At 45.2% G+C, this 27,448-nt stretch overlaps 1 protein-coding gene across 12 annotated transcripts in view; it reads right to left on the bottom strand.

Annotated features, from left to right (window-relative positions):
* LOC144767498 (uncharacterized) overlaps window positions 1–27,448 on the bottom strand; it is a 1,510,898-nt gene that overhangs the window by 525,242 nt on the left and 958,208 nt on the right. For all 12 annotated transcript variants that reach the window (XM_078650906.1, XM_078650905.1, XM_078650908.1 and 9 more), the window contains one exon: window positions 6,590–6,661. Coding sequence is in view for 3 of the 12 variants with exons in the window: in XM_078650914.1 (XP_078507040.1) it covers window positions 6,590–6,661 (72 nt within the window). In the remaining 9 variants the exon portion in view is untranslated. The remainder of the gene's footprint in view (window positions 1–6,589; window positions 6,662–27,448) is intronic.

The raw sequence follows: 27,448 nt of genomic DNA, 5'->3' as shown, positions 1-27,448 counted from the left end.
ACATCACTTCAGCGTAGGAGTGTGAATAAATAGGCCGGAGCTCTGGGAGTGGTTCACTTGTGGGAAGGCCAAAGCGTCTGCCAGGGCGGCGCCCCTCGCCCTGCCACGAGGCCGCCGTCGTGACCGTCAGCCTACTCAGCCGATCGCTGGCTTCTGCCACACAGGCCCCCAGCGGCAACGCACCGCGGACTTATGTCTGTACAAATTACTGCCTTCGATATACACTGCGGACAGCAAGGGTCACAATTCAGATTGAGTCGCAATTACAGCTTACGCAGTCCAGTAGGCAACAGACATTGCTCAAGTCAACAACACATGGCTGTGGGCCCTTCATGACCGCTGCCTCCAGCCTACACTGCGGTGAGTAGGGCTCACAATGCAGATCGAGTCGCAATTCAAGATGACGCAGCCCAGTAGGCAACAGACATTGCTCAACTCAACACCACATGCCTGTGGGCCCTTCCTTACCACTGCCTCCTGCCTCCACTGCGGTGAGTAAGGCTCACAATTCACAGTGACTCGCGATTGCAGATGACGCAGTCTAGTAGACAACAGACATTGTTAGCAGTACAGCCTGCCCGGACGACTCATCATCGGCACAGTAGATCCCACATGTGGTACTGTGTGTGTCCTGAGTCCTAAATGGCAGTGACCCAAAATATGTGGCACCGACCACAGCACCAGACTTTCTTCGATCAGTGAGGTATATTTCCGTATGCAAGATCGGCGACACGTGGTGCCACTAACCCTGTTCAAGACAAGCCGATCCCACATGTGGAACTGTGTCCTGAGTCCTGAATGGCAGTGACCCGAAGTCCGTCGCAGCAACCACAGCACCAGACTCCCTTCGATCAGTTAGGCGTATTTCCATATAGAAGACCGGCGACACGTGGTGCCACTAAACCTGTACAACGCAAACTAATAGTTGGTGGTAAATAACGAATCTTTAAAGCCCTGTTGCACTGTTTACAGATTTGGGCTCCTATCACCAGATGGTTAGAAAAGACTGTCTAGTACGTCTAGATAACATTTTTCTCTTTTTTTCTTTTACCTCTATTGCTGTTGCTCTTGCGTGTTACCTTGTTCTCCAATTCTTATTTCCCTTTTCCCTTTCTGCTTTTAGATATCTAAGAATGAACTACTGTGCTGGATGTTTAATAATGAATTGTATAGATAAAACTATGGGGGTCATTAGAATGGCGGGCGGACTTTGTTCCGCCGGCCATCCTATCATGAAATGGGACCGGCAGCCATAAGGGCGGGGGTCCCATGGGGGCCATTACTGTGGCGGGCGCATCCAGCATTCCTGACATTGTGGCCGGCGGTGCACTTAGCACCGCCCGCCACAATGCCATGAAGGAATGTTGTGCATGGAACTGCAGGGGGTACCTGTTCACCCCCACCCTCAGAGTCCCTGGGGGCCCGCAATGGGCCCCCGCTAGCAATTCCCACATGCCTGCCACGGAAAGGCATGTTTCTGCCCCCATAGTAATATGGCTGGCGCTGTCTAACAGACACCGCCACCATATTAAACTCTTTTCCGCCCGGTCGACTTGTCGACCAGGCGGAAAAACAGCGACAGTCTTTCCGTCCGCCGTGGTTCCGTCCGCCATAGTAATATGGCGGGGGGAAATGGGTGGCGGGCGGGGTCGGATCTCGGGAGGATCGCCACCGCCATATTCCGGTTTGCCTGTGTGAAGGGCTTTGTGCGTAAGGCAGACTGTTCTGAAGCGGGCTCGCATTTCAATTGGGAGCCATTTTAGTTCTCTGAGTGCGGGCGAGATGTGTTCGAATTTCTTAGTTCCGGTGACCATTCTGGCTGCTGCATTAAAGATTGTTTTAAGGGGGGGCGAGGTGGGATTTTGCTGTACCAGTCAGGGCAGCAATCCCATAATTGAGTCTGGAGAGCACCAGTGCTTGGATGGCTTGTTGAAGGTCCTTTGGTGGGAGGAAGGTTTTTATTTTGTGTAGTAATTTCAAATTGAGGAAGGCACTTTTGGCGGATCTTGTAATGTGTTTGTTTATGTCCAGTTTCGGGTCTAGGGTGATACCTAGAGATTTTAAAGAATCCGCCAGGGTGAGGTTACCATTTGAGGGCGTCGATAGCTTTGAGCCATTCTGCAATTTGGGGATATTATTCTTTGTTGGAGATGAGGAGTATATCCGTTTTCTCTTGATTGAGTTTTAGGTGGTTACTTGAGAGCCAATGTTGTACCTCTCTGAGCGTGGCGTTGAGTCTCTGGATGTTGTCAATGGAGGTGGTTTCCAGATATAACTGCGTGTCATCCGCATATAGGTGGAAAGGATTGTTGGATTTTCTGAGTAAAGTGGTAAGGGGTTCAATTTAAATGTTGAAAAGCTGAGGAGAGAGCACTGACCCTTGTGGAACACCCCTGTTAACGGGGTCGAGGTCAGACTCGAAGTTTTGATTTTTATTCTTTGTGAACGGTTATGGAGAAAGGAAGAGAACCAATGGAGGACCGTCTCTTCAAGACCAGCCCTTTCTTGTAGAACCTTGATGAGAAGTTTGTGATCGACTGTATCGAATGCAGCCGATAGGTCCAGGAGGATGAGAAGGCAGCATTGGTCCGAGTCAAGTGACTTGTGTAGGTTGTCTATAACATTGGGGATTGCGGTTTCAGTGCTGCAGCCTTTTTTGAAGTCTGATTGATGGGGATCTAGAAGGTTGATGTTGTCCAAGTGTTGGGTCAGTTGAGGAAGTATACATCTTTCCAGGATTTTAGACAGAAGAGGTAGGTTCGAGACAGGTCTGAAGTTATTCAGGTCCTCAGTGTCTAGTGCGGGCTTTTTCAGCAGTGGTGTGACTTGACCGACTTTGAGGCAATCTGGTATGACTCCTGATCTCAGTGAGCTATTGATGATCTTGCACCATAGCTGGGCTAGGACGAGCTTCAAGTCTTTGGTTAGTTGCAGGGGTAGCTGATCGAGGGCGTGGCAAGAGGGTTTAGCGTTGGAAATTAGTTTGACTATCTCTTGCTTCCTGAATGGGAATGAAGGACGACCAGTGTTTTGGGGGGTTCAAGGAAGCGCTGTCGTTGGTTTCAGATGACTGGATCTCTGTGGAGGGGATGAGATTGGAGTCAAGTGAGAGATCGAAATTGGGGATATTGTCGTTGGAAAAGGTGGCGAAGTTGTCACACCGTTCTTTGGATGCCTGTGTTAAGGAGGCCACTGGCTTGGAGGTTTCTTTCCTGATGATATTGAAGAGCTCTGTGGGTCTGTTTTTTGCGTTGTCTAGCACGGAGCAGAAGAAAGAAATTTTTTGTTCTTAATGTGCTTTTTGTAATTTCTGCGGGCTGCTTAGAGTTGATCGCGATGTAAGACAGTGGGATTGTTTCTCCAGATTCTTTCTGAGGCTCTTAGATGTCTTCTTTCTTCATTGATGTCAGTGGTGAACCATGATCTGGATGGAATACTCCTGTATTTTTTTTGTTTCAGAGGTGCAAGTTGGTCCAGTGTGAGCGTCATATTTGAGTTGTAGAGAGAGGTGAGTTCGGTAGTTGGGAGGTGATCAGTGATGTTGAGGAGGAGCAAGCGTATTCTTTCTTCTAGATCAGCTCGAGGGATCTGAGCTGTGTTTCTAATCCATTTGGGGGGGTCCTGCATGGGGTGTTGAGTTAGGACTGATTGGCTGATGTGAAATAGGATGATTGATGGTCGGGCCAGTCAATGGGAAGGATGTGGTCGATGGTGATTGCATTGCATTGCTTTGGGCAATAATTGCGCTGAGGGTTGCTCCTCTGTGGTGCATTTCTTCTGAGCAGTGTTGGGTCAGATTGTTTTCTAGTAGGAGGTTGTTTAGGGTTTGGATAAGCTGGTTTTTTGTTTCATTCCATCTTAGATTGAGGTCGCCAAGAATTATGTTGTTTAAGTTTCTGAGTGAGCAATGTGCAATCAGGTCGGAGAGGTGTTCCCCGAATTCGGAAGAGTTGCCTGGGGGGTAGTACAGGAGGTGGCAGAGTGATGGCCTATTATCACTTGTCTTGATGTTTACTGGGAACATTCAAAGGAGCTATACATGCAAGAGGCGGTTTCCGTGATGGAGATGTTATTCTTGTGAATGATTGCTATGCCCCCTCCTCTTTGAACTTTTTTATCTTTGTTGATCATTGGGAATCCAGGAGGCACCAGCATGTCCATGCTGGGGTAAGAGAGATTGTTGAGCCAGATCTCCGTGATGAATGCTATGTCTATATCATGGGAGAGGATGGCTTCTGCTAGTTCGGTTGCATGCTGAGAGGCTGATCTGCAGTTTAGGAGCGTGCAATTGATTGGGGACTCTTCATTGCTCAGATTCTTAATAGATGGGGCCCTAGGTAGGGAAGTTAAGTGAGTCGGGGGTCTAGGGTCTTTCGGTGGAGGGTGTTCTCGTCCGATTCCCGTAATCACTTGGATCATAGATTTGGGGGAGGAATAGGAGGGAGAGTCATAGGTTGAGGCTACGTCTCCCGCTTCCCAAGAGGAGAGTGTGGCTTTTGATCTTCTGGGTCTCTCAAAGCGATTCTCAGTACCCGTTCTGGTGGTCGATGGCCGGCACCTGGGAAGGACAGGGGGCCCGCTGGGGGGGGGGCGTACCTTGGCATGCCAGGGTGGAGTGAGATTTGATGCTGTGGTGGGGGCTCAGTGGGCATTCAGATCGTGACCAGGTTGGATAAAGTTTCGTTCAGGCCACGTACCAGGAGGTTGAGGCAATGCGTCATGCTATCCAAGGTTGAGAGGGGGTGGTCTCAAGTTATGGTGGCTATTGGAGGAGGAGCTGTCTGGTTTGTCTCTGGGAGGAATCATGGGCAAGAGGGGTATGGGCTCATATCATAGATTTGGCCTTGTGTGGCCTGAGGGCGGAGTGGAGTTGTAGGGAGACTGAGCTTGGGAGTAATTTTGATTCCTGGTTGGCTGGAGAGAGAAGGTGAGGTTGGGAGGGAACTCCGCCAGGGGGGATGGGATTGTTATTCGGAGGTGCAGAGTTGCGAGAGGTGACTCGGGAGGGCGGGGAGGGGGTTCTCGTAGAGGACGCAAGAGGGGTCTGGCGCCTCACCTGACGTGGTAGTCTCAGTGGGGGGAAGAGAGGGGTTCAGCCGGATCGAGTAATGTGCAAGGGTGCTTTTTTTAGTGAGAGGAAGAGGAAGTCGAAAACCTCAAGGTTATTGTTATTATCTAGTATCAGGACTGTGCCATTTGAGTAGATGTTTAAGGAGATGTTCCCGCTCTGCATCTGGGTGGTTCGGGAGAGAGGTTGTCAGTTTGTGGCTATGGGATGTGATGGTAGTTTTGGAGATGTGGAGATGTGTGGTGAGGATGGCGTTCCAATTGTCGGGTCTTTCAGTATGGAAGAAAAGACCCATTTTTATCTGCCCTTTGGAGGAGCAGTGGAAGGTGCCTACGAATAGTGTTTCGGGGTGCTGTCTGATCAGTCTATGTTTGAGCTTTCTCTTCGCTTTATTTGAGAGGTTGTGGGGGAAATTAATCGCGAAGGAGTTTGGCCCGTGGGGTTTCTTGTAATTTGGTGTTCGTGGGGTGGCAACCATTAGTGTGGCCGGAGGCATTTTGTCTGGGTTCGGAGGGAGGCGGGTTCCCTGAGGGGTGTATTAGAAGTGTTGTTGTGCAGAGGAGAGAGTACTTTTTAGTCAGACGGGGGGATCCAGTAGAATCCCTTAACAAACAACCCCTAATATCAATGTAAATCACACAAACCTAGAAACCTAACATTGATGCATCTTTCTCATACAAAACATAAGGGTTTGATCAATAGCAAATGCAAATGATTGTCCATTTCTCAAAATCTCAACAGACAAAGCTAAACAATCCACTTTTTGGACATAACACATAACTCAGTACCCCATGCTAAAAAAAAACAAGTACAAACCCATATGATTTTGAGAATGTTCACTATCTATGTAAAAAAAGAACAGACTGTGTCAACACTGTCAACAGCCAAACAAAATAACCTAAAATGGGACAAATCATATCACCTGCCCACAGGTAATCAAATTTGAACCTTTCTTTCTACTCTTTCTACTTCCTTAGATTGCATGTGATCTCAACTTTCCTAAAATCCTTGCCTAAAAATAGCCCAATTTATATCAAGGGATTTTTCTCTCTCTCCTGCAATTCTGTTTGAATTATCCTCTCCCTACACTTCCTTCTCTGCATGCCTTGGTGCTTTTGCGTTGATCCTGCCCTTTCACATGCCTAACACCTTACTCCTCACTATACTTACTACTCCAAATCATAAACTCTCTTTCTGAGTAACTGTAGAAAATCTGCCTTTCAATTGGCATCTTAAAAATATAAAGAGGAACCTAAAAGAAAGTCTATTATTGTCATGTGTTATATTTGGAACAATGTTTACTTTCAGGAAAGTGAATAAGCTACAAATAGAGCAAGCCACCAGGAGCACATCTACTCTGAATGACTGATTTAAAATAAGCCTGCTAATAGCCTTCCAGAACAGGAAGCTTCTGGAAGCGGACGGCCAATTAGGAACTTGGAGGTATAAATACCACTCCCAGAGTTTCCCACCTTTGCTGTGCAATCAGTGTTCAGTCAAGAAGCAACCCCTTGCACTTACCTAAAGAAGTTCTAGAATCCGTGGAGAATAGTAGACCAGGCTTGTGCTCCTGCCTCCTCGTTTTAAGCAAACCTGCCAAGGAAAATAAGAAAAAAGAGAAAAGTACCAACATTTTTTTTTTCTAATTCATGCTCATAATCAAAGAACAATGTGACAAAAACAACAATGAAGTTGTAAGCAATTTGGAAAATTTTGATTATCAAGATACTTTGTTGAGGTTTGAAAGAACTTTATTAAGATACTTTGGAGATTTTGGAAACAACACCAAATTGGCACAATTAATTTACTTATAAATTCCTATACATGGCATTAAATAGACCCAGGCACTGTAAATTAAATGCTACTAGTGGACCTGCAGCACTCCTTCTGACACCCACTACAGTAGCACTTTAAAACTTGTCTCAGGCCTGCTACAGTAGCCTGTAGTGGAGTTTTAATCTGTCATTTCAACTGGGAAAAATAATCCTTTGGCCAGGACAAATCTTTACATATTAATACATATGAGTCACCTCTAAGGTAGGTCTTAAAGGCCTAAAGGGCAGGGTGCACTGTATTTAAAACATAGGACTTGTGGGTGTAAGGTTTACAAGCCCTGGTAGTGAAAAACTCCTAAAGTCGTTTTTCATTACTGTAAAGCCTATCTCTCCCATTGACTAAAATGGGTTTACCTTCTTACATTTAATAAGTGATACCTTTTGATTAGGTGCAGATAGAAATATGGTGTCTACAATCAACTGAATTATAATTTTAAATATTTTTGAATGGTAAAGTTGGATTTTAAGTCACAATTCTAAAAATGCCACTTTAAGAAAGTTGGCATTTTCGCGTCTTAACCATTTGTGCCTTCAGCCAGTGTCCTAAATCACATGATTGTGAATGGCTCTCCTGATGGGGTTGTGTATTCCTCCCTAACAGTGAAACATTATGGGACTAGGTGTGGGCAGAACGGGCCATTCTACCAGGATGGTTGGGGTGGACCTGTGCTCAGCGCCACTTTCATTCCAAAGGGATTGCCTCCAACACACAAAGGAAGCTGGCACTAGTCTTGTGTCACCCAAGACTTCTTGGTACCTTGACAGGGGAAGGGAAGAGCCAGAACCAGATGTGGGAGTAGTATAGGGAATCCCCCAACTTCAAAGTCTGGCACCAGGTATAAATATTGGACCTTCAGAGTCACTCTTGAATACTCTCCTTGACCTGTGGGCATTTCAGAGGAAGGACTGACTTGTTCCCCAGAGCAGGGGACGTCCCTGCTGCTTATGGCCAGCCTTGTTCCCCAAAGGACTGTCCTGCTGCCTGATGCCTGCCTTGTTCCCCAGAGGAATGCCGTGCTGCTCATGACATGCCCAGCTGCCTGAGGAGTGAAGCCTGGACCTTCTCTTTGAACCAGAGGGACTCAAAGGGCTATTTATCTGACTTCCTGTTCTGAGCCACACGTGCACAACAAGCTCTATAGGCCTTCCTGAACATGACCAGCTGACTTGCTGCAACTGGACCCACCTGTGCCCTGCTGGCATCTGCCAGAGTGAGTCCATGATCCCCATGAAGTGCCTCTTCAGGTCCTGGACCTTTGGTTCCATCAGAGTGCACTCCCATGAGAAAAAAATAAGAAATCCTTAAGTTTTGGGCTCTTCTTGACTGCAAACAGGCCCGTTTGCATCAAGACTCTGTTGCTAACACGAAGCACCAGTGAATCCAACTCTTCGCACTACAGCAACTACCAAAGACGACCAGCAAAGCAAGATCTGCATTTTGCGCTACTGCTATGACAGGCCATGGTGAACGCCAAAACAAAGCTCTAGCTTCGACTGACCGCGACGCTGGGCCAGATCTACGCACTACAAATACGAGCATCCGCGACACTTTTCCTGCTCATCTTCCTCCACCACTTTGAGAAGGAACATTTTTCAGCGGGTCTAACCTGATGCCTGTATCTAACCCGCGCTCCATCCCGTTCGACCTGAACTTGTGGCTGTCTGCCGGTCTAGCCACACCAAATGACTGAGATTAGTGCTTGGTGTTTTTAGATGCTATACTTACCTAAAACTTTGAAATTCAATATCTTAAGTTCTACTGATTGGATTTTTGTCGTTTTGGTCTCATTTTATTTATTAAAATGTACTCTTTTTTCCTAAACTGGGTTTGGGATCTTTCGTGTGTTGTTTCACTTTGGTACTGTTTGTGTGCTGCATTAATACTTTATATAGTGCCTTTAAGTTAAGCCCGTCTGCTTTTGTGCCAAGGTACCAGAAGGTTAAGAACAGGTTCATTTTAACAACTACTGCACCAACTGCATTGTACCAACGTTTCTGTAAATCACAGCACTGCGTATCCGCAGAACTACAGAGCAGCCAGCCCAGAGCATTTTAGCAGTAGATATTTGCGGTGTGATTGGTGCAATTAGCACATAATTTCTGCAAAAGTCATGGTTTAGAACTACTTACAGCATAATTGCAGTTCAGTTTGTGTGGCAGCACACGGCAATTAGAGTGCCAGAATGTGGCCTGTAACTGTATTTGCCCTGCAGTTGAGCATTTACTGCGTTTCCACAGTTGACTGGACAGAAAACAAAATGTAAATAACATTTCCGGTGGATCTACGTAAGGTCAGTGTGTCTGTGTTGTTTGTGGTTTCATGAATTAAAAAAAAATGCAGTTTTATTACATGCAAAATATTCGCGGTGGGTGGGAGTAGTTGACACTTTCCTCTCTCCTGCCAACAACCGCTCTCTCGACTGCTCTCCTGCGTTTTTGTTGCTAAGAAAGGGGCCTGTGTTTCCAAGGCGAGTTTCATTTTCTGCGTTTCCTAACTGTGAAAGCTATCCTCTGCTGCATTCAGGAGGAGGTTACGTTTCCTGTGGACAGGCTTGCACAGTGACGTCATTTCACCAAAATCATAGCAGGCTCGGAAAACTATCTCTCATTACACCGTTTCCTAACTCGATGACATTACAGGATGTGACATAAAATGACCTTTCACCCCGATGACTGTATATTGTACAGTTATTCATAGGATGAGTCTGCAGTTTGTTAATAAAGCATTGGCAAAATAAACTGGCAACCAGCTACTAAAGCTACAAAAGGCAATGGTATCCCTGTTGTTGAAATATCAATAGATTACTTAAATCCAGGTCCGGGCTGGAAACGTAAATCATCTCTGGCAAAAATATTGAGCCCAGCCCCATGCTCAAGCAAGCCACGAGTAGAATAAATCAGTGACATGCTGGGCCTGGTGACTTAGTGGACTAATGTGCCCTCATGGTCGCAGGTTCAAATTCTGGTTAGTCCACGCAGTCTTTCATCCTTCTAAGGTTGATAAAATGGGTACCATTGAGGTGGGTAACAATAAACATCTGTTATATAGAGCCAAGATACCCTTCGTGGTGAACAGCCACTTTACAAATACACTTGTTAGCTTCTTAATGCATGGTTGGGTCATACAAATATGTGCAGTCCTGACATGTTTCTCAGGTCCGCGTGTGATCAGCTGCTCCAGTCGATGATCTTTTTTCCAGTTGAATTCTGGGACTTGCAGTCTTATTTATTCCATTATTTTCTCCATTATACAACTAGGACTACAAGTCCCAGAATACAATAGAACAATTTAGCTGGGAAACTTGACAACGGAAAAGAGAGACTGTCAGTTCAATAACACACATGGCTATAAAGTATAGCTGTCAATGGCCTCATGTCACAGGTGACTTTTAGTCAAATGTAAAAAAAAATTGCCTCTAGTGACCTCTAGCAGGTCCTAAAATGTGTGTCACACTGATCACAGTAACTGAGTCATAGCAGTAAATCAATGTAGGTGATTTGGGAGACCTTAACTCAATTGTGACATTTCAGTTGAAAGCAGGTTGAAATTCACTTTTAGCAATGCTATGATTACTTTGGGTAATCCCCATTACTCTTAGTCCTACTCGGTTTATCATGAGTGACCTCAACAGTGGTGTAATCAGGGCGCCATGAGCCCTAATCCACAAAATGAAAAAGGCTCCACCTCCGCCTCCCTTGATATGGTAGTAAAATAAATCTGTAAATGTGGTGCAGGGCACCCCTCATATATCTCTGTTCTCAGGGGCACTGCACACGCTGCACTTTTTATAGCAACACTTCTGAATCAAAATATTAGGTTGGACACTTCTACTCAATCTTTTCGTTTTAGTCAACAACACCGGACATGCTGGATATTTTAGCCCATTCATTACCTCTACGTCCCTCGTCCTCGACCCAGTCATCACTCATGAGGTATTCCACAGACAGGAAACAAAACAGGAAACGCTTTTATGCTCCACCCCCCCTCCTGCCAGGTGCAATATCATACCTAACCACCAGAAGCACATCGTGACACACCAAGCAACAAAGGCCTGGACAGGGAGGGAGGGCGAGAAGTATGACTGGGTCGAGGACGAGTAGGACTAAGAGTAATGGGGATTGTCCAAAGTAATCATAGCATTACCTCTACGTCCCTCGTCCTCGACCCAGTCATCACTCATGAGGCATACCAAAGCAACACCCAAGAAGGCCTTTGGCAACCCAAACACAGACCAGACACAAAGGAGTGCAGCAAGTGAAAGTTTAATAAAACACACAGAATCAGAGCGGGGGGGGACCCCCACAGCCTGCAATACCCCACGACCAAAATTGGTCCGGTCTGAAAGGGCACAATTCAATCGGTAGTGCCTCAAAAATGTAGACTCGGAAGCCCAGGTCCCAGCCCGACAGATCTCATCAAGAGACACACCATGATAAGCAGCCCAAGAGGCAGACACGCCCCGAGTGGAACGTGTCTGAACACCCGCCGGACAAGGCAAACCAGCACCAAGGTAAGCAAGAGTGATGACAGCCTTAATCCAGCGACCAAAAGTAAGCCTGGAAGCAGCCTTACCCCTACCAGCCAAACCAAAGGTCACGAAGAGGGAGTCAGTGTAGTGTAGTTCCTATTATCCCAATAGGCTCTGCGCATTGGAATAATACCTTCAATAGTATAGGCCTAGACCAGACGTTAACTAGGTCTACTACTGTCGATATTAGACTTAAAGTTTTGGGTTTGCCAGCTAGCTCAGAGTTCACTAGAAACTTTCTCGAATAGGCAAGGAGGAGTTGAACCTCCCTGGATAGACAAGAAGGGATTTAGTTTCTGACAACCATAGAACATGACAACTTTGCTCTCCCCTAATCAAGAGTGTATCTCTAGAGTCGTGTGAAAACAAAAGACGACTTATTTTACTCAGTCAGTACGTGCATTCTTAGTCTCACCAGATTGTAGAGAAAAGGAAGAGACGGGCGTGTTCAATAAAAGATGTTATTTATTGATCAGTCTCTTTTCTCATACAAGAGAAATGGATCGATATTATTGCAATACTTATGGTTAAGTAAAGTGCATACATTAAAAGCAGAAGTATAAAATAATACTGTAAAAACATTGATATGGTTTCTAAGCCATATGATGGTTTAAAATGGATAAAATATATACATACACATATACATTTGACTAAACGTACTCAACTGGTGTTTCTAAATACGCCTACCCCGTGTACCTGACCTAAGCCTAATACGTGGGCGGGAATAGAAAGTTACAGTTTAAGTTAAGTTTGTTTTGCCAAGTGACTGACTAAAGAATTCTCTGCGAGGGGTTATTCAGTTCTGTACCTGGAATCTAGGATGAATGAGGGATGGTATCTCTCGTCTCTGGTCTCGATATTCCAGGCTGCCTGCGAGGGCTACCCGGAAGCGCCGGAGCTGGATTTCTCGGCAGGAGAAAAGGCAGCTTCTCGTTCTCAGCGCGTCAGGAAGGCGGGGCTGCGCCAGCGGGGTCTGCTCTGCTCTGGGCTTCGGCAAGTCTGGCTGCTCCGATCTCGTCACCACCGCGTGTGTTTGCATAGGGCAATATCGGTAATATTTATACCTTTAAGGTGCCGAGATTGACGTAAGGATGGACATAGATACGTCAATAAGGATGTCATACGACCTGGTCGTTAGCACATTCTTTTGCTGAAGTTCTCGGTGAAATCAAAACAATGGCCGCAGGGTTTTTCTCAGGTTGTCATAGGTTTGATTTGTTTTGAGAACTCCGTATGCCTTATCAGGGGCTGGAGGAATATCGCTTGTCTAATTAGATGGCAAGCGTTATGACCTAATCAGATAACACGTTCCTGTGCCGTAGTGTGGTTTCATCAGATAACGGTTTCTGCATCATGGGGGTTTTCTGCCTCATGGGATGGCTGCTAGTTAACTTGTTAACCAGAATAGGGTCAGGAATAGGGGGATCGATACAGAACCTATAGGAATACATCACACCCACTCCACGCTAACTATGGACATATTTACGAATCTATGCATAGTAAAACATACTGTAGAGTATCGTGTATACCTTACCACCCCAAAATAAATAAATGCATTTTGAAATTATCAAATATACGGAAAAAACGGTCACATGTAATATATGCACTCAAGCTGTAGAATAATGCTAAAGTAATCACGCATATCTATACATTATCACTAATTTGTATATGAGAATTTACACATGAAATGGCTCTTAATACAGAAAAAAGGTTCGAGACCATTCCATCACAGAATAAAATAATTATGAACATACCAGCGGGCAGCTAATGTCTATAAACTATCTAAAATTAGATATTTTAGTTCTCTAAGAATAGTTCTTACTTTAAGCAGAAGATAGTGTCCCGAAAAATATGCAAAAATATTTTGGGGCTGCTGAAAAAATTGCTGTCCGTGAACTGGAGGGAAAATTGTTCATGGTATTTTGCTATTCTAGTTGAAGGCCAAATTCAGGGAACGCCGTGTGCGAGCTTGCTCAAAAGTCTCTATTTCTGCTCTGGTGAGAACATCATATCATTTAGACTCTCGAAAAAGTTGTCAACAGCTTCCTGGGAGAGTTCCACCAACTCGGAAAAAGGTGTAACCATGCATTCGTGCGCATGATTGTCTCCATTGATATTTTGATTAGTATTGCTGACAGAAGGTCGTACCTGATCAATGCTGCTTTCATCTTGAACTTCACTACCCCTTAATCGTAGTGGTGAAGCCTCCACGAATGCCGTCATCAGGATTGGTAGCCGTTGAGGGCAGCACAAAGCATGAGCCTTTATTGGACTCAACAATGTTTCTGCATCCATTGGCGCATCTGATTGTAGCGTCAGACAGGTGTCTAACATGCATTCTTCTCCGCATAGCAAGCACCTTAATACAGGTAAAACACATCGATGCCACATTGGTCGAAATGAAAGAAACCAAGTCATGTTCAGGTCTCTAAGCCGGGTTAGTCCCAGGATTTTTGATATCCGGTCCCGGTATCCAATGGCTAGGATTGTTTCTTCCCTTGTCGCAGGAGTTTTGTCTGTGACATGGTTTGCCATAACGAAATATAAGGACTAAGAATAGGATTCCTGCAATTAGTCCCAAAATGAGGGGAAGTCCGCCAAAAATAGAATGGACGAAATCTGGAAAAATACCCAGTATGGCTTTGAATGGTGTTAAAGCCATCGAAAATACTGTCTTAAATACTTTTGAGACTCCACTGTTATCAGAAATATTTAAGATTTCATTCAGGATTCCTGCGAAATGTATGGGGGAATTAGTTGATAATAAGGAGTGAATCTCTGCAGTCGTCCTTGCGACTAGGAGATCATACGTTTCTTTTGATGACGTGAGCCTGGTCGGCGTCTGAAGAAGCACTGTTTTCATTCTGCTTAAAGTATCTATTCGAATAGAAGTAATTTTCAAGTTGGGCCATGCCCTTGCCTCCCTGTCTGGAAGGGAGCTGGGGAACAATAAGCGTCCACAGCACTTGACCTTCGCAGTCGTAGTTACGAGATAAGGAGTCCCGGGCATAAGACTACAACATCTGCGGTCTACAATTAGAATGTAACTCCCATTATAGAGTCTTTGGAAGAATGGTTCTATCTCTGTTGCAGGTGTGCCTAGCTGGTGACATGAAAGGTTATTTGAGTTCCCTTCACAGGCTCCATGCAAACTAATTCCGTTACACAGAAGTGTACCGCTTAGTGACATTTCACAATTGTTGCCACTAAGAAACACTTTCTGTCCTTTATTACTGACACATGCATGTGAATAGGGCAGGTTCCATGTTGTTTTAATGTACCCTTTTCCCAATTTTTCGTACATGCCAGCCTGTATATATTTTTGGCAGTATTGAAACCTGAAGGTTGATATTGGAATATTAATTATCCCATGTATTATCCATTCACTGACAGGTCGTTCTGACATTGTCACTGGTAATCTCTCGAGTTTCTCAATGCTCAGGATTGTATAATCAGCACCCTTTTGTGCCATACTGATTTGTTTATCAGTAAGGTTAAAGATATTGAATAGTGACGTTGTGTTGATTAAACGCCAAGGCACATAGCCTGAACGCAGATTTTGTAACGTCCAGCCAAGTTGTACAATAGAACGCAATTGAGACTGACCGTGTTGTAACAACAGTAAGTCTTGCGATAATATGTCGATTGCTGAAGACACAATGCTGTCCAGAGAAAAAATTCTGGAGGACAGAGTCATTAACCCATTGTCCACTACAGAAAGTGATTTTTCCAAATTAATACGGTCAATTTCCCGTATACTTTCCGCTGTTTCAATTTGAGTCACCTTCCAGGCCTCGTTGTATGCTGCATATACAGAGGCTGCTATGAAACGTTTCTGACGCTGTTTGCGCGGTCCCATAATGAAATCACGCAAGTCAGCACCATCAGTAAGTAAAGTTAGGTGTTGCTTATTTTCTGCCAGTGTGGAAGTTTGTAGCCACTGAAGGCATAATTTGCCCACACTGTAGGTGGTTATTATCCCTGGGTGTTGTCTTTGGGAATATCTAGGGTCTGGCCTGGTCATTTTGAACCCCTGTGTTTTGTTCAGGAATCTATCTTGACAGTCATTAGTATCTGTGGGTCAGATCAACCACTGTTTCCAATCAGGATGTGTTCTGTTTTGGTTTAATACATAATTTACGTCTATCTCCTCATCTGTAGAGCTATTGTCGTTCATTGTTGGTTTTGGAATAGACGGTTTATTTAAGTCTTTGATTTTGGCTAAGCCAAGACAGGTAGTTTGTTGAACAGTGTCATTTAAAAATATAATTTGTTCTGGGATCATGCAGGCTCTAAACAAAGATTCTATACCTTGTACTTGCCATTCTTTTGTACCCCAAACACTTTTTACTTCAACATTTTTGTCCCAATAATCAAAACCAAAAGTATTCATTTGTTCAAAGAATGAGTCTGAATATATCAATTTTGTGTTTGTTATCATGGTCTTTGTCCCTGTCTTATTTGACAATTTGAAATAAAATGTTTCAGCATTACTTGTGTTAAAACCTGTGAAGTATGAATATTTGTCATAAACGGGTCTTGAGCTTCCTTTTGGAGGGGTTGCACAATGTTCCCATTGATTATAATTAAAAACATTTCTAGGTTGTGCAGATCTATGTAGAAAATGGTTACCATAGTGGTTATAACAGTACATACTATCATAATTTGTCGAACCCTGCAAATAATCATGTTTGGTAAATTTAGCAGACATTACTAAGTCAGACATCATATTGTTTATACTTTCAAAGTCCCAATCATCAGCAAATGAGCTTGGTTTTACAAAGTCACTCAACGAGATCTTAATTTGGTGTGGATACTTCAGGATTTCGACCGGACCATAAATTTCGTAGTCAGTGTTGTCCCATGCTACCCCACCCGGAATAGGATTGGCTGTGAAGTTGACTGAAGAAAGTTCTCTTTTCTCGACGTGTGAAGATGTGTGTGGTTTGAGGATCAAGTTGATTTTCTGACTTGCTGTGTCCATTTTAGCATATCTACCCTCAATGAAGCGTCCCAAAGTTAGTATCATGATGAGCCAAAGTATGAGGATAAATGCACCAAAACCCACACAAAATTCAATCCATGGAGAAATCAGATATGTTTCTTTCAGTTGTTTCAAAAGTACTTTAACTTTATCTTTAAAGGTTTTTGTTGATGGCTGTGTTTTTGATTCACTTAGGTCTTCAGAGGAATCATCGAAGTTAATGAAGTAGCCGGATGCAGTTCTGTCAATTGTTCCAATTGTTTCAGGATTACTTTTTCTTGCATAGTCGTTTGTTACTTCATTATAGATTGGTGTGTCTCTGCTAAATGTTTTTATTTGGGTTTTCAGAGGTTTAAGTTCCATTGCATTGTTGCATAGTCCTTGTTGTAGTTCTGTAGGCGTTTCAAATGTGATTAGCCTCTTAGATTGAACCTCTGTGTTTGTAGCAAATCTTGGTGTTCTACTACTTATCGGGAGTCCACTTGCCCTACTGTTTGTTATCGGCCACATGATTGTGGTTTTACCAGGTCGATGGATACAACTCGGTTCTCCTTTTTACCACCAAGCGGCGGTAGTACAACTGATCTTGTCCCGTTGATAGACAGGACAGGAACTGCTTTTCTGTAAGAAGGCCCAAATTCCTTCTTTACCGCGATCTTTTCTCTGACTAGATCCCCGACTTTTGGAATCCAGACAGGTCTTGCTGGGACAGGTGGTGGTTCTTCAATGGTTGTTGGCTGCTGTTTCAACTTTATGTTGCTCAGGTCTTTTCTTGTTTCGTTTAAGTCCTGTAAAATAGCCAAACGATCTTTGATATCAAAGCTTTTTTCCTTCACCACTGAAGTCTGACTGTCGAGGTCTAAGACTAACATCCTAGTTCCAAACAATAATTCGTACGGACTGAATCCCTACAGAGAATTTCTTGGCAAGTTATTTAGACTACGTTGGACACTTATTAGATGTTTGACCCACCCAGCTCCCGAACCTAATATCCTTTCTGTTATAGATAGCTTTATGTCTTGGTTTTTTCTTTACACCATCCCGTATCCCTCAGAAAGGAAGTGAGAAGATTCCCGCTGTGCTATGCTCATTTGGCCATGTTTCCACTCAGGCTTGAGGGCTAGAGTGAGAACAATGGTCAAACGTAGCATGCTCTTAGCGTATATGCCATTTAGACTCTCAAATCTTTGTATAACAGTCCAGACGTCAGCCGAGTGCTGGTGATCTACATTATAAGTGGAAACTAGCCTGTATATGTTAATCGGACGCTTTGCTTTTTACTGTTGATTCTTTCTGGAGTGAAACGACACGGTATTACACCGTTTCTCTCACCACTGCGATTTCTGTTACAGTTTGGGCAGTTCTTTACAAACATGGTATGATGCAGGCTCATGCCTGGCCACCAGTACCTTGATTGTAATTCTTCCAGAGAATCTTTTAGTTTGAGGTGTCTGAGACCCTCGCCCATATGTGCGTCTGCTATTAACAAGTTTCTCCTGTCCATGTTTGGAATTACTCTATCCCCCACTCCAGGGATTCGAGCAAAAGGGGCGGAGTTTGCATCGATTATGTATGTGTAATTGAGTGGATAGTTGATCGGTAACGCTCAGCAGTCGCCTTTTGATGACGTTCTCACCGCCAGCACTGTTTCACCGTCAATATACTTCACTGTACGCTTTTTTCGAGCTACGGAAGCCGATTTAGTTGCTACCGCTGTGGCTGTTTCAGCCAATGAATTCCCTGCAACGTGAACGCCATCACGCTGATGACTCAGTGAGTGTGTCATGTGAGTCTTTGGTAGTTCTTTTTGTAAAAGAGCTATTTGTTCCCAAAGCAGTTTCTGCTTTATTGTTGCATCTGTCTCATCTTTGTAACCGCTTTGAATCCATGTCTGCAAATCCTTGTTATATGATTTGACGCAGTAATATGAATCGGACACTATAAGTGTCGGGAATTCGTGATCCGCATTATCTAGCGCCATTTTCAATGCTATTATTTCAGTCTGTTGTTCTGAATTAGTTTCTACTGAGTGTGTTTTTGTTAATAGAGGTCTTAATTTACCTCCGCGCCACACTTCTTTTGTAATCTCACATGTGGGGTTGTATGCTTGTTCTCCCCAAACGGATGGTTGAGCATGTCCGTCTGTATAGATTACGCAAGCGTATTGTCGTAAGGGCAGAATGTCGATTGGCAGAGGGAATGTTCTTTCATATTCTAGATTTTTCAGTTCCTCTAGTTCTGGATCAAAGTAGTAGTATACTTTGTCCGTTGTGATTGAATTCACCCATTGTATCCATTCCGGATTCAATGATGTTGTTGGTAAATTACACGGTGTTGTTAATGCCTCAAAGGCTGATTCTGCTGTTCTGACTGTGATACGTCTACCGTCAGCTTGATCTTTTTCTCTAGCTATTGCGGTTTGAACTGCATGAACAATTTTTCTTTTAATGCTGAATTTCTTTTCAGCTTCTGTGTACAAGTGTGATTTGAATGCAATTGGTACCTTTTCTCCCTCATTAGAGGTCAGGTATGTGAATCCGCATCTTCCTGGGATGACTCGAATCACAAGATTGCGTGTGTTATCACGTGTTTCTAATTTTGTTTTAATTAACATGTCTGTTTGTAAGGATCTCAGAATTTCTGTGTGTATTTGAGTCCAATTGGTTCTTTTAAAATCTGGTTTTATTAGATCATAAAGGGGTTTGACCCTTTCTGCGTAATTTGCAATGTATGTTCTTCCGAAATTTAGGAAGCCTAGAATTGACTGTAGGTTTTTTAGTGTTCTAGGTGCTTGGAGTACGGCACATTTCTCTAGGAAATTGTCAGCCAGGCTTTTGCCTTCACTTGATGACTCATATCCTAAGAATAGGACAGTTAGATGGGCAATTCTGGATTTTTTAAAGTTGAATTTGTAACCCTCTGCTGCGAACCCAAGTATTATGGTGTTCACTCTCTTCAAGTGAGTATCCAAGTCATCATCTGTTAGGTATATGTCGTCGACATAAGATAATGCTTCGTCATCATATGTTTGTAGTAACTCTGTTACTCTCGCTGAGAATACCCCTGGGCTATTCTTGTACCCCTGGGCTAACCGACAGAATTGTTTTTGAGTGCCATTTATTGAGAACGCAGACAAATATCTGCTCTCTGGTGCTATGTTTTGACAAAAGAATCCATTAGAGATGTCTAATGTTGTTTTGTATTTTTTGCGCACTATGTTATTCATTAGTGCAGCACTATGCGAGTTTTGTACTGCAAAAGTTTTGCAACATGAGTTAAGGTGTCGGTAATCCAAAACTAGACGATATGAATTGTCTGGTTTGGAGACCGGAAACAAAGGGTTGTTCATTTGTGAGGTGCAAGTTTCAATCACCCCCTGGTATTCTAATTGATCTAGAATTTCTTTTACCTGTTTTTTAGCTTCTTGCTTAATTGGGTACTGTCTTTGTGCAGTAGGTTGTGATTTTAACTGGATTTTGTGAGGAGGAGAGTCCTCATCCCATCCTACATGATTTTTATATAAAGCAGGAGCTTGAGCTACTGCCCACTTTCTGGCAAGTGTATATTTTTTATGAATTGGGATATGATTTGAGAAGGCAGGCATAATTATTTCTTCGCCATGAGGGCACTCCCTGACAAACTCTGGTGGCCAGTCTTTTTCAGCTAGAAGGATGTCATAGCCCTTGGAGAGATTATCCCAAAATAGTCCCCTTATTTTTCTAGTCTTATCCCCTTCTATACGTAAAGTTATTTCATATATTTTGTGAGGTTTGCTAACTCTGGTGTCTGCAGTTTCCACTTGAAGATATTCATTCGTGTCCACTGTCTCCAGATGATTCATAAGGACTTTGCGAGCTATGCTCACTTCTGCTGCGCTGTCTAGCATTGTCTGAGCCCATTCTCCGTTTTTCAGTTGTGTCCTCAGTATTCTCTGCATTGTTAACTACCTTGATACTGGCTACCTTCTTTTTTGGAAATTGTAGTTTCTTTTTTAGATGAGCAGGTTCCTTGTCTTTGGACTTGGCGTGCTCTTCTCTTTGTTCTGATCGTCCTCTTCTTTCCGATTTCTGCGAGGAAGTCTGAAAAGATTGAGAGGGACGTGTATCAATGTCTTGATATCTATCAGGCTTCTTTATATTATCCCTATTTCTAAGGTTATATCTTTTCCCAGAGGGGTCACTTTGGGGTGACCTGTGTCTTTGGTTCGGAGACTTTTCTCTTCGCCGAGGAGACCTTCCTCTGGACTGGAATTTCTTTTCTTTAGGATTGGATTGTTTGTTTCCATCCCAGCTCTTTTTTTGTGATGTTGAATTATTATTAAAAAATATTTTTTCAGGACTTTCAATCAGTTGTGGTTTTACTGGTATTCCACCTAAACTATCTCTACCTAGTTCCTCATAGGATTTTTCTATGATTCTGGCAATTTCAGCTGGTTGGTCTGCTATATCTGTTTCTTTTAACCGGATCGCCACGTTTGCTGCTTCTCCCTTTATGTTGGCTAATAATATAGCCGAGACCTGCTTGAAGTCTTTTAGTAATTTCATACCAAGAGTTAAAGCAGGTTCTGGACCGTATTCGTCTTGAATTTGTTTTAGCACATCTGGTATTACCGAAATGGATGGAACACCGTGCGTTTTTGTGTAGATGGAAGCAAAGACTGTACCCCAAGTGTCACAGTCCTCCACGTGTGGTGCGATTCCCATTGGAAGACAGATAGTCAGAATCCTGTGTTTTTCTAACGGGGTGGTGTCTGGAAACACCGCCTCTATTTGGGTGATTTTTTGTGCCAACCAGAATGGTATTTGTTCCCGTTTAGCTGGTACTTTACCTAGGCAGGATTGTATGTTCTGTGGTGTAATTTTGTTTGTGTTCCCCTGGTGAGGGGTCAGCTGGGGAATTTTAATTGCTGGTTGAATTGTTGAAGTCCGCATTACATATTGGACTAATTGTCTATGTATTTTTATTAATTGTTTTAGCTGTATCAAAAGCTCTGGTGCAGGCATTCTTTCGATGTCTGGATGTGGTGTGTATCCGGCTAGGACCGGCCACGTTGCTCCTGGTCTACCTAAGGGACCGAGCCTGGTGATGTGATTATTATGTTTTAGGGCGCCATTAAATAAGAGCAGGTGCTCTTGAAATTTAAGTGGTACTTCCACCTCCTCGAAAGGAGTGTACTCATTTGGAGGATCCTCTGTTTTGTAATAGTGGAAGTACTTTGTTACAGCATTTGCTGCTGGAAAATGTATCCATGAATAGTATACCTCTGTCTGCCGATATTCGTGTGCCTCAATTACGAATATGACTGTGCCACCTCTAGGTGTCAGTCCATTTTCTATAAGTTTTAAAGTTATAGATTTTCTTGTGTTGACCTGGATGAGTATTATATCCTGGTCAGCGTCTTGCATAGCAGTATCAGCTGCTGCGACTTCAGTTGCTATCCTAACTGCCTCTCTTTCATCATCACTGTCTACCATTTTACCGACAGGAAGGTTATTTCTTTTGTTTGCAGATCAGGTTTCTTATGGAAACAAAGATTAGATGCACAATATTTTGGAACAGTGTATCCTTCAACGTTGACTAAACCAAGAACCATACATAGGAGTTTCCTCCTGCGAGGTCTGGCGGATATTACCTTTCACCCACTCCAGACGTCTTTGGAGTATTATGGGAAAAAGGGGTCTGAGTGAAAAAGCACGACTGAGTTACTCTAAATGTCTTACGTTAGTTTTATCGCCCTTCCAAACTCGTTGGGCGCCATGTAGTGTAGTTCCTATTATCCCAATAGGCTCTGCGCATTGGAATAATACCTTCAATAGTATAGGCCTAGACCAGACGTTAACTAGGACTACTACTGTCGATATTAGACTTAAAGTTTTGGGTTTGCCAGCTAGCTCAGAGTTCACTAGAAACTTTCTCGAATAGGCAAGGAGGAGTTGAACCTCCCTGGATAGACAAGAAGGGATTTAGTTTCTGACAACCATAGAACATGACAACTTTGCTCTCCCCTAATCAAGAGTGTATCTCTAGAGTCGTGTGAAAACAAAAGACGACTTATCTTACTCAGTCAGTACGTGCATTCTTAGTCTCACCAGATTGTAGAGAAAAGGAAGAGACGGGCGTGTTCAATAAAAGATGTTATTTATTGATCAGTCTCTTTTCTCTACAAGAGAAATGGATCGATATTATTGCAATACTTATGGTTAAGTAAAGTGCATACATTAAAAGCAGAAGTATAAAATAATACTGTAAAAACATTGATATGGTTTCTAAGCCATATGATGGTTTAAAATGGATAAAATATACACATACACATATACATTTGACTAAACGTACTCAACTGGTGTTTCTAAATACGCCTACCCCGTGTACCTGACCTAAGCCTAATACGTGGGCGGGAATAGAAAGTTACAGTTTAAGTTAAGTTTGTTTTGCCAAGTGACTGACTAAAGAATTCTCTGCGAGGGGTTATTCAGTTCTGTACCTGGAATCTAGGATGAATGAGGGATGGTATCTCTCGTCTCTGGTCTCGATATTCCAGGCTGCCTGCGAGGGCTACCCGGAAGCGCCGGAGCTGGATTTCTCGGCAGGAGAAAAGGCAGCTTCTCGTTCTCAGCGCGTCAGGAAGGCGGGGCTGCGCCAGCGGGGTCTGCTCTGCTCTGGGCTTCGGCAAGTCTGGCTGCTCCGATCTCGTCACCACCGCGTGTGTTTGCATAGGGCAATATCGGTAATATTTATACCTTTAAGGTGCAGAGATTGACGTAAGGATGGACATAGATACGTCAATAAGGATGTCATACGACCTGGTCGTTAGCACATTCTTTTGCTGAAGTTCTCGGTGAAATCAAAACAATGGCCGCAGGGTTTTTCTCAGGTTGTCATAGGTTTGATTTGTTTTGAGAACTCCGTATGCCTTATCAGGGGCTGGAGGAATATCGCTTGTCTAATTAGATGGCAAGCGTTATGACCTAATCAGATAACACGTTCCTGTGCCGTAGTGTGGTTTCATCAGATAACGGTTTCTGCATCATGGGGGTTTTCTGCCTCATGGGATGGCTGCTAGTTAACTTGTTAACCAGAATAGGGTCAGGAATAGGGGGATCAATACAGAACCTATAGGAATACATCACATCAGAAGAGCGAAACCCCTCAGACCTAGCCACATAAATGGACAAGGCATGCTTTAGATCTAAGGAATGAAGCAAGAGTTCAGAAGGAGAAGAAGGAGAAGGACACAAAGAAGGAAGAATCAGCTCCTGAGAAGAATGTAAACAAGAGCGGACTTTGGGGACAAACCGAGGGTCCAAAGAGAGCACCACAGCGTCATCCAGATAACGCAAAAATGGGGGAGAACAACGCAAGGCCGTAAGCTCCCCCCCCGTCTTGCAGAAGTTATAGCCACTAGAAAAGCCACTTTGTAGGACAGGAACTTAAGGTCCACAGACTCCAAAGGTTCCAAAGGGGAGGACTGCAAAACACCCAACACCAATGAAAGATCCCAAGGGGGCACCAGAAAACGTACAGAAGCGAAGAGAGAGAGAAACTCCGAAAGAGGCGAGAAACCAACAAGCCATCCGAAGGAAGAAAAGAATCCGGGTCACGGAAGGCACGGATAGCAGCCCATTGGCCCCGCAAGGTAGACAAAGCAAAGCACTTCTGAAAGCCATCCAGAAAAAACTGAAGAACAGAAGACACAGGGCAAGAGGTAGGAGACAGACCAGAGGAGGAACACCACCCCGAAAAAGAAGACCAGTGCTTCGAATAGGAAGCCAAGGTAGACTGCCTACGAGAAGCCTGCATTACAGAAATTATGTGGTCGGGCAGACCACGGACCCCAAGAAACAACCGTTCAACCTCCAGACCGCCAAGGTGAGGGGAACCAGAAGGTGAGACAGGGACCTCAGAGGAGAGGGGTAGCAGGGCAGAAGCCAAGGAGGGCCCACCGCCAGGCCCAGCAACAGAGGAAACCAGGACCTCCTCGGCCAGTGCAGAAGAACTGCCACCACCTGAGCCCCCTCCCACTGAACCTTCAGCAAAAAGGCAGGAATCAGAGGAAAGGGAGGAAAGGCATATAGAAGCCAAGGAGGCCACAGGAGAGACAAGGCATCCACCCCCCAGGTGCCCACCTCCGGAGACCTGGAGCAGAACAGGGGAACCAGGGCATTGGACCGGGAGGCAAACAGATCCAGATCTGGAGTCCTGAACCTCAGGCAAAGCAGCCAAAAGGTCCGGGGAGCCAGACACAGGGACAGAGACGAAGGAAACCTCCGGCTCATTGAATCCGCCACCACGTTGTCCTCACCCCGAATATGCTGAGCAGACAGGGCCAGAAGATGTTGCTCCGCCCAATCCGAAATGGAACAAGCCACTAGATTCAGGGATGAACTGCGGGTCCCCCCTTGGTGATTGATATAGGCCACAGTCACTGTGTTGTCTAATCTCACCAGGACATGGCAACCCCTCAGATGAAGATGGAAATAGCGAAGCGCCCTCTCCACTGCAGACAACTGCCTCCAGTTAGACGACCTGCGTGACTCCGACTGGAGCCAACGAGCTGTACCACCCAATGATCCAGAGTCGCAACCCAGCCTGAGGCGCTGGCATCCGTGGTCACAACCAGAGGAGGAGGCAGACGGAAACACATCCCCTTGGAAAGGTGGGAAGAATCCAGCCACCACTGGAGAGCAGACACAATGTCCAGAGACACAGGCACAGGAACAGCAAAATCCAGGAGAGGAAAGGGATCCCACCTCTGCACATGCCACAGCAGAGGGCGCAGATGAACCCTGGCCCAGGGCACGGTGAAAACAGACGCAGCCATGTGGCCCTGAACTTTCAGCCACTGTAGGAGGGGAGCCGAAGCCCGTGACAACAACTTCCTCAGCAACGACTGAAGGCGACGAATCCGGGAGTCCGGCAGGAACACCTTGGCCAACACAGAATCGAACACAGCTCCGATGAAGGTCCTCCTTGTGGCAGCTCTAGGTGGCACTTCGGCAAGTTGATCAAGAACCAGTGTTCCCTGAGTGTAGTCATGGTCAAGAGAAGGTGGCGAGACATGACCACCAGAGATGGAGCCTGGACCATCCAGTCGTCCAGATATGGGAACACAGACACCCCCAGGAGAGGGAGATGTGCCACCAAGGGAGCCACCACCTTGCTGAACACCCTGGGGGCGGACCGAAGACCAAAAGGAAGGACGCAGAACTGCCAGTGCTGACCCTCCAGGCAGAAGTGCAGGAAACGCTGATGCCCCACAGCCACAGGGACGTGGAGATACGCATCCTGGAGATCGAGAGTGGGGAACACCCATCCGGACTGGATCAGCGGAATCCCCTTCTGGAGAGTTTCCATCTTGAACGGGATCTTCTTCATGAACAAGTTCAGACCCCGAAGGTTGATGACCACCCAGAAACCCCCCGTGATCTTTGGCACCACAAAGACGATGGAATATACGCCCATCCCCAGCTCCTGCACCGGAAAAGGGACAACCGCAAGCTTGCAACCAAAAGACGAACCCCCTCCAACAAGGCCAGATGGCGGGAGGCATCCCGAGAAGATGGGGTCACCACCACCCCGGAGGGGGGGGGGAAGGGGGAGACAAGAACTCGATCCGGTAACCCTGAGATAAAACATCCAGCACCCAACGGTCGGAGGTCGTCAAGCGCCAAGTCGGAAGGAACCTGCGAAGTCTCCCACCAACAACAGGTGGACCACCATCGAGAACGACCTCCTGGATGGCATAGTCAGGAGCGCTGAGGGCCAGACCCAGCACCTCGCTGGGACTTCTTCTGAAATTTCCGAGGAAAAGACAGGCCAGTGCCATGCTGACTCCTGAAGGAGGATTGTTGAAACCTGGAAGGCTGACGGAAAGACCTGGCACCAGAGAAGGAGGAACCCCCACGGGGCGGAAGGTCACGAAAGGACAAAGAATGCTTGCGTTCCTTAAAGACCTTGTGCAGCTACTCCTCCAGAGAGTCACCAAACAGACGGGCATCAGTGATAGGCAGCCTCAAAGCCATGGAACGCTGGGCCGCGTCCGTCTTCCAATCCCGCAGCAATAGGTTCCGACGGGCAGCAATAGAGGAACCACAGGACATCGCAGAAGCCCTCACAGAATCAAAAGCGATGTCCGACAGGAATTCCGCCTGGCGCTCCATGGACTCCAGCAATTCCGGACAACTGCCACCCTCCTGCATAGTAGAAAACAGGGACTTGAAATCGGTCAGCAAAGACTGGGCAACATAGGCCCCATAAATCCCAGAACGAATAGCCAGGTGAGAGGCGGCATTAGACTTCTTCAGAGCCGAATCCACCTTCTTATCCACACCGTCCTTCAGAATGTTATCATCCGCCATGGAAGGATGACCCACAAGACTGGCCACCACGGAGTCCACAGGAATGGAATCAGGCAACGAGTCCACCATATCCAGCAAAGGATAAAGCTTGGACATAAACCTGGGCATGGTGATATGATCCGGGTCCTTCCACTCCTTCAGCAGGACATCAGACACAAAAGAATGCACCGGCAGAGAAGAGGCAACAGGCTTCCTAAATTGCGGCAAGAGAACATCCTGAGAGGTGCTGGGCGCAGAATCCTCAGGAAACCTATGTTAATCCGCACATGGGAAAGGACGTCAGGCAAGAGCTCCCTGGAAATGTACTTGCCCTGAAGCTCAACAGCAGCAAAAGAAGACCCATCGGAGTCATCAGAGGAGGAAATATCCGAATAAAAGGCAGCAGAACCAGAATGTCCAACAGCAGCCTTCTTGGTAGCCTTAAGATCAGAAAGAGTCTCCAGAATAAGGCGCTTAATCCGATCATCATCCTTCCTGGCATGCTTCACAGGAGGAGCGGAGTCCCCACTGGACCCAGGGGAAGAAGAAGGCACAGGAGAGGAATGCTTCCTCTCACGATGGTGCTTGCCCATAACTAACTCACACCGTTGCAAAGCAGCAAAAACAAAGAAGCAGGTAACTACAAGGAACCCCCCCCCCAGAGGGCATATAAATAGGGCACACCCTTGAGACCAATC

Source organism: Lissotriton helveticus, chromosome 7, assembly GCF_964261635.1.
Source record: "Lissotriton helveticus chromosome 7, aLisHel1.1, whole genome shotgun sequence".
NCBI classification, from domain to species: Eukaryota; Metazoa; Chordata; class Amphibia; order Caudata; family Salamandridae; genus Lissotriton; species Lissotriton helveticus.
Note: the sequence above shows the minus strand (reverse complement) of the source record. Positions and strands in the feature narration are given on the sequence as shown.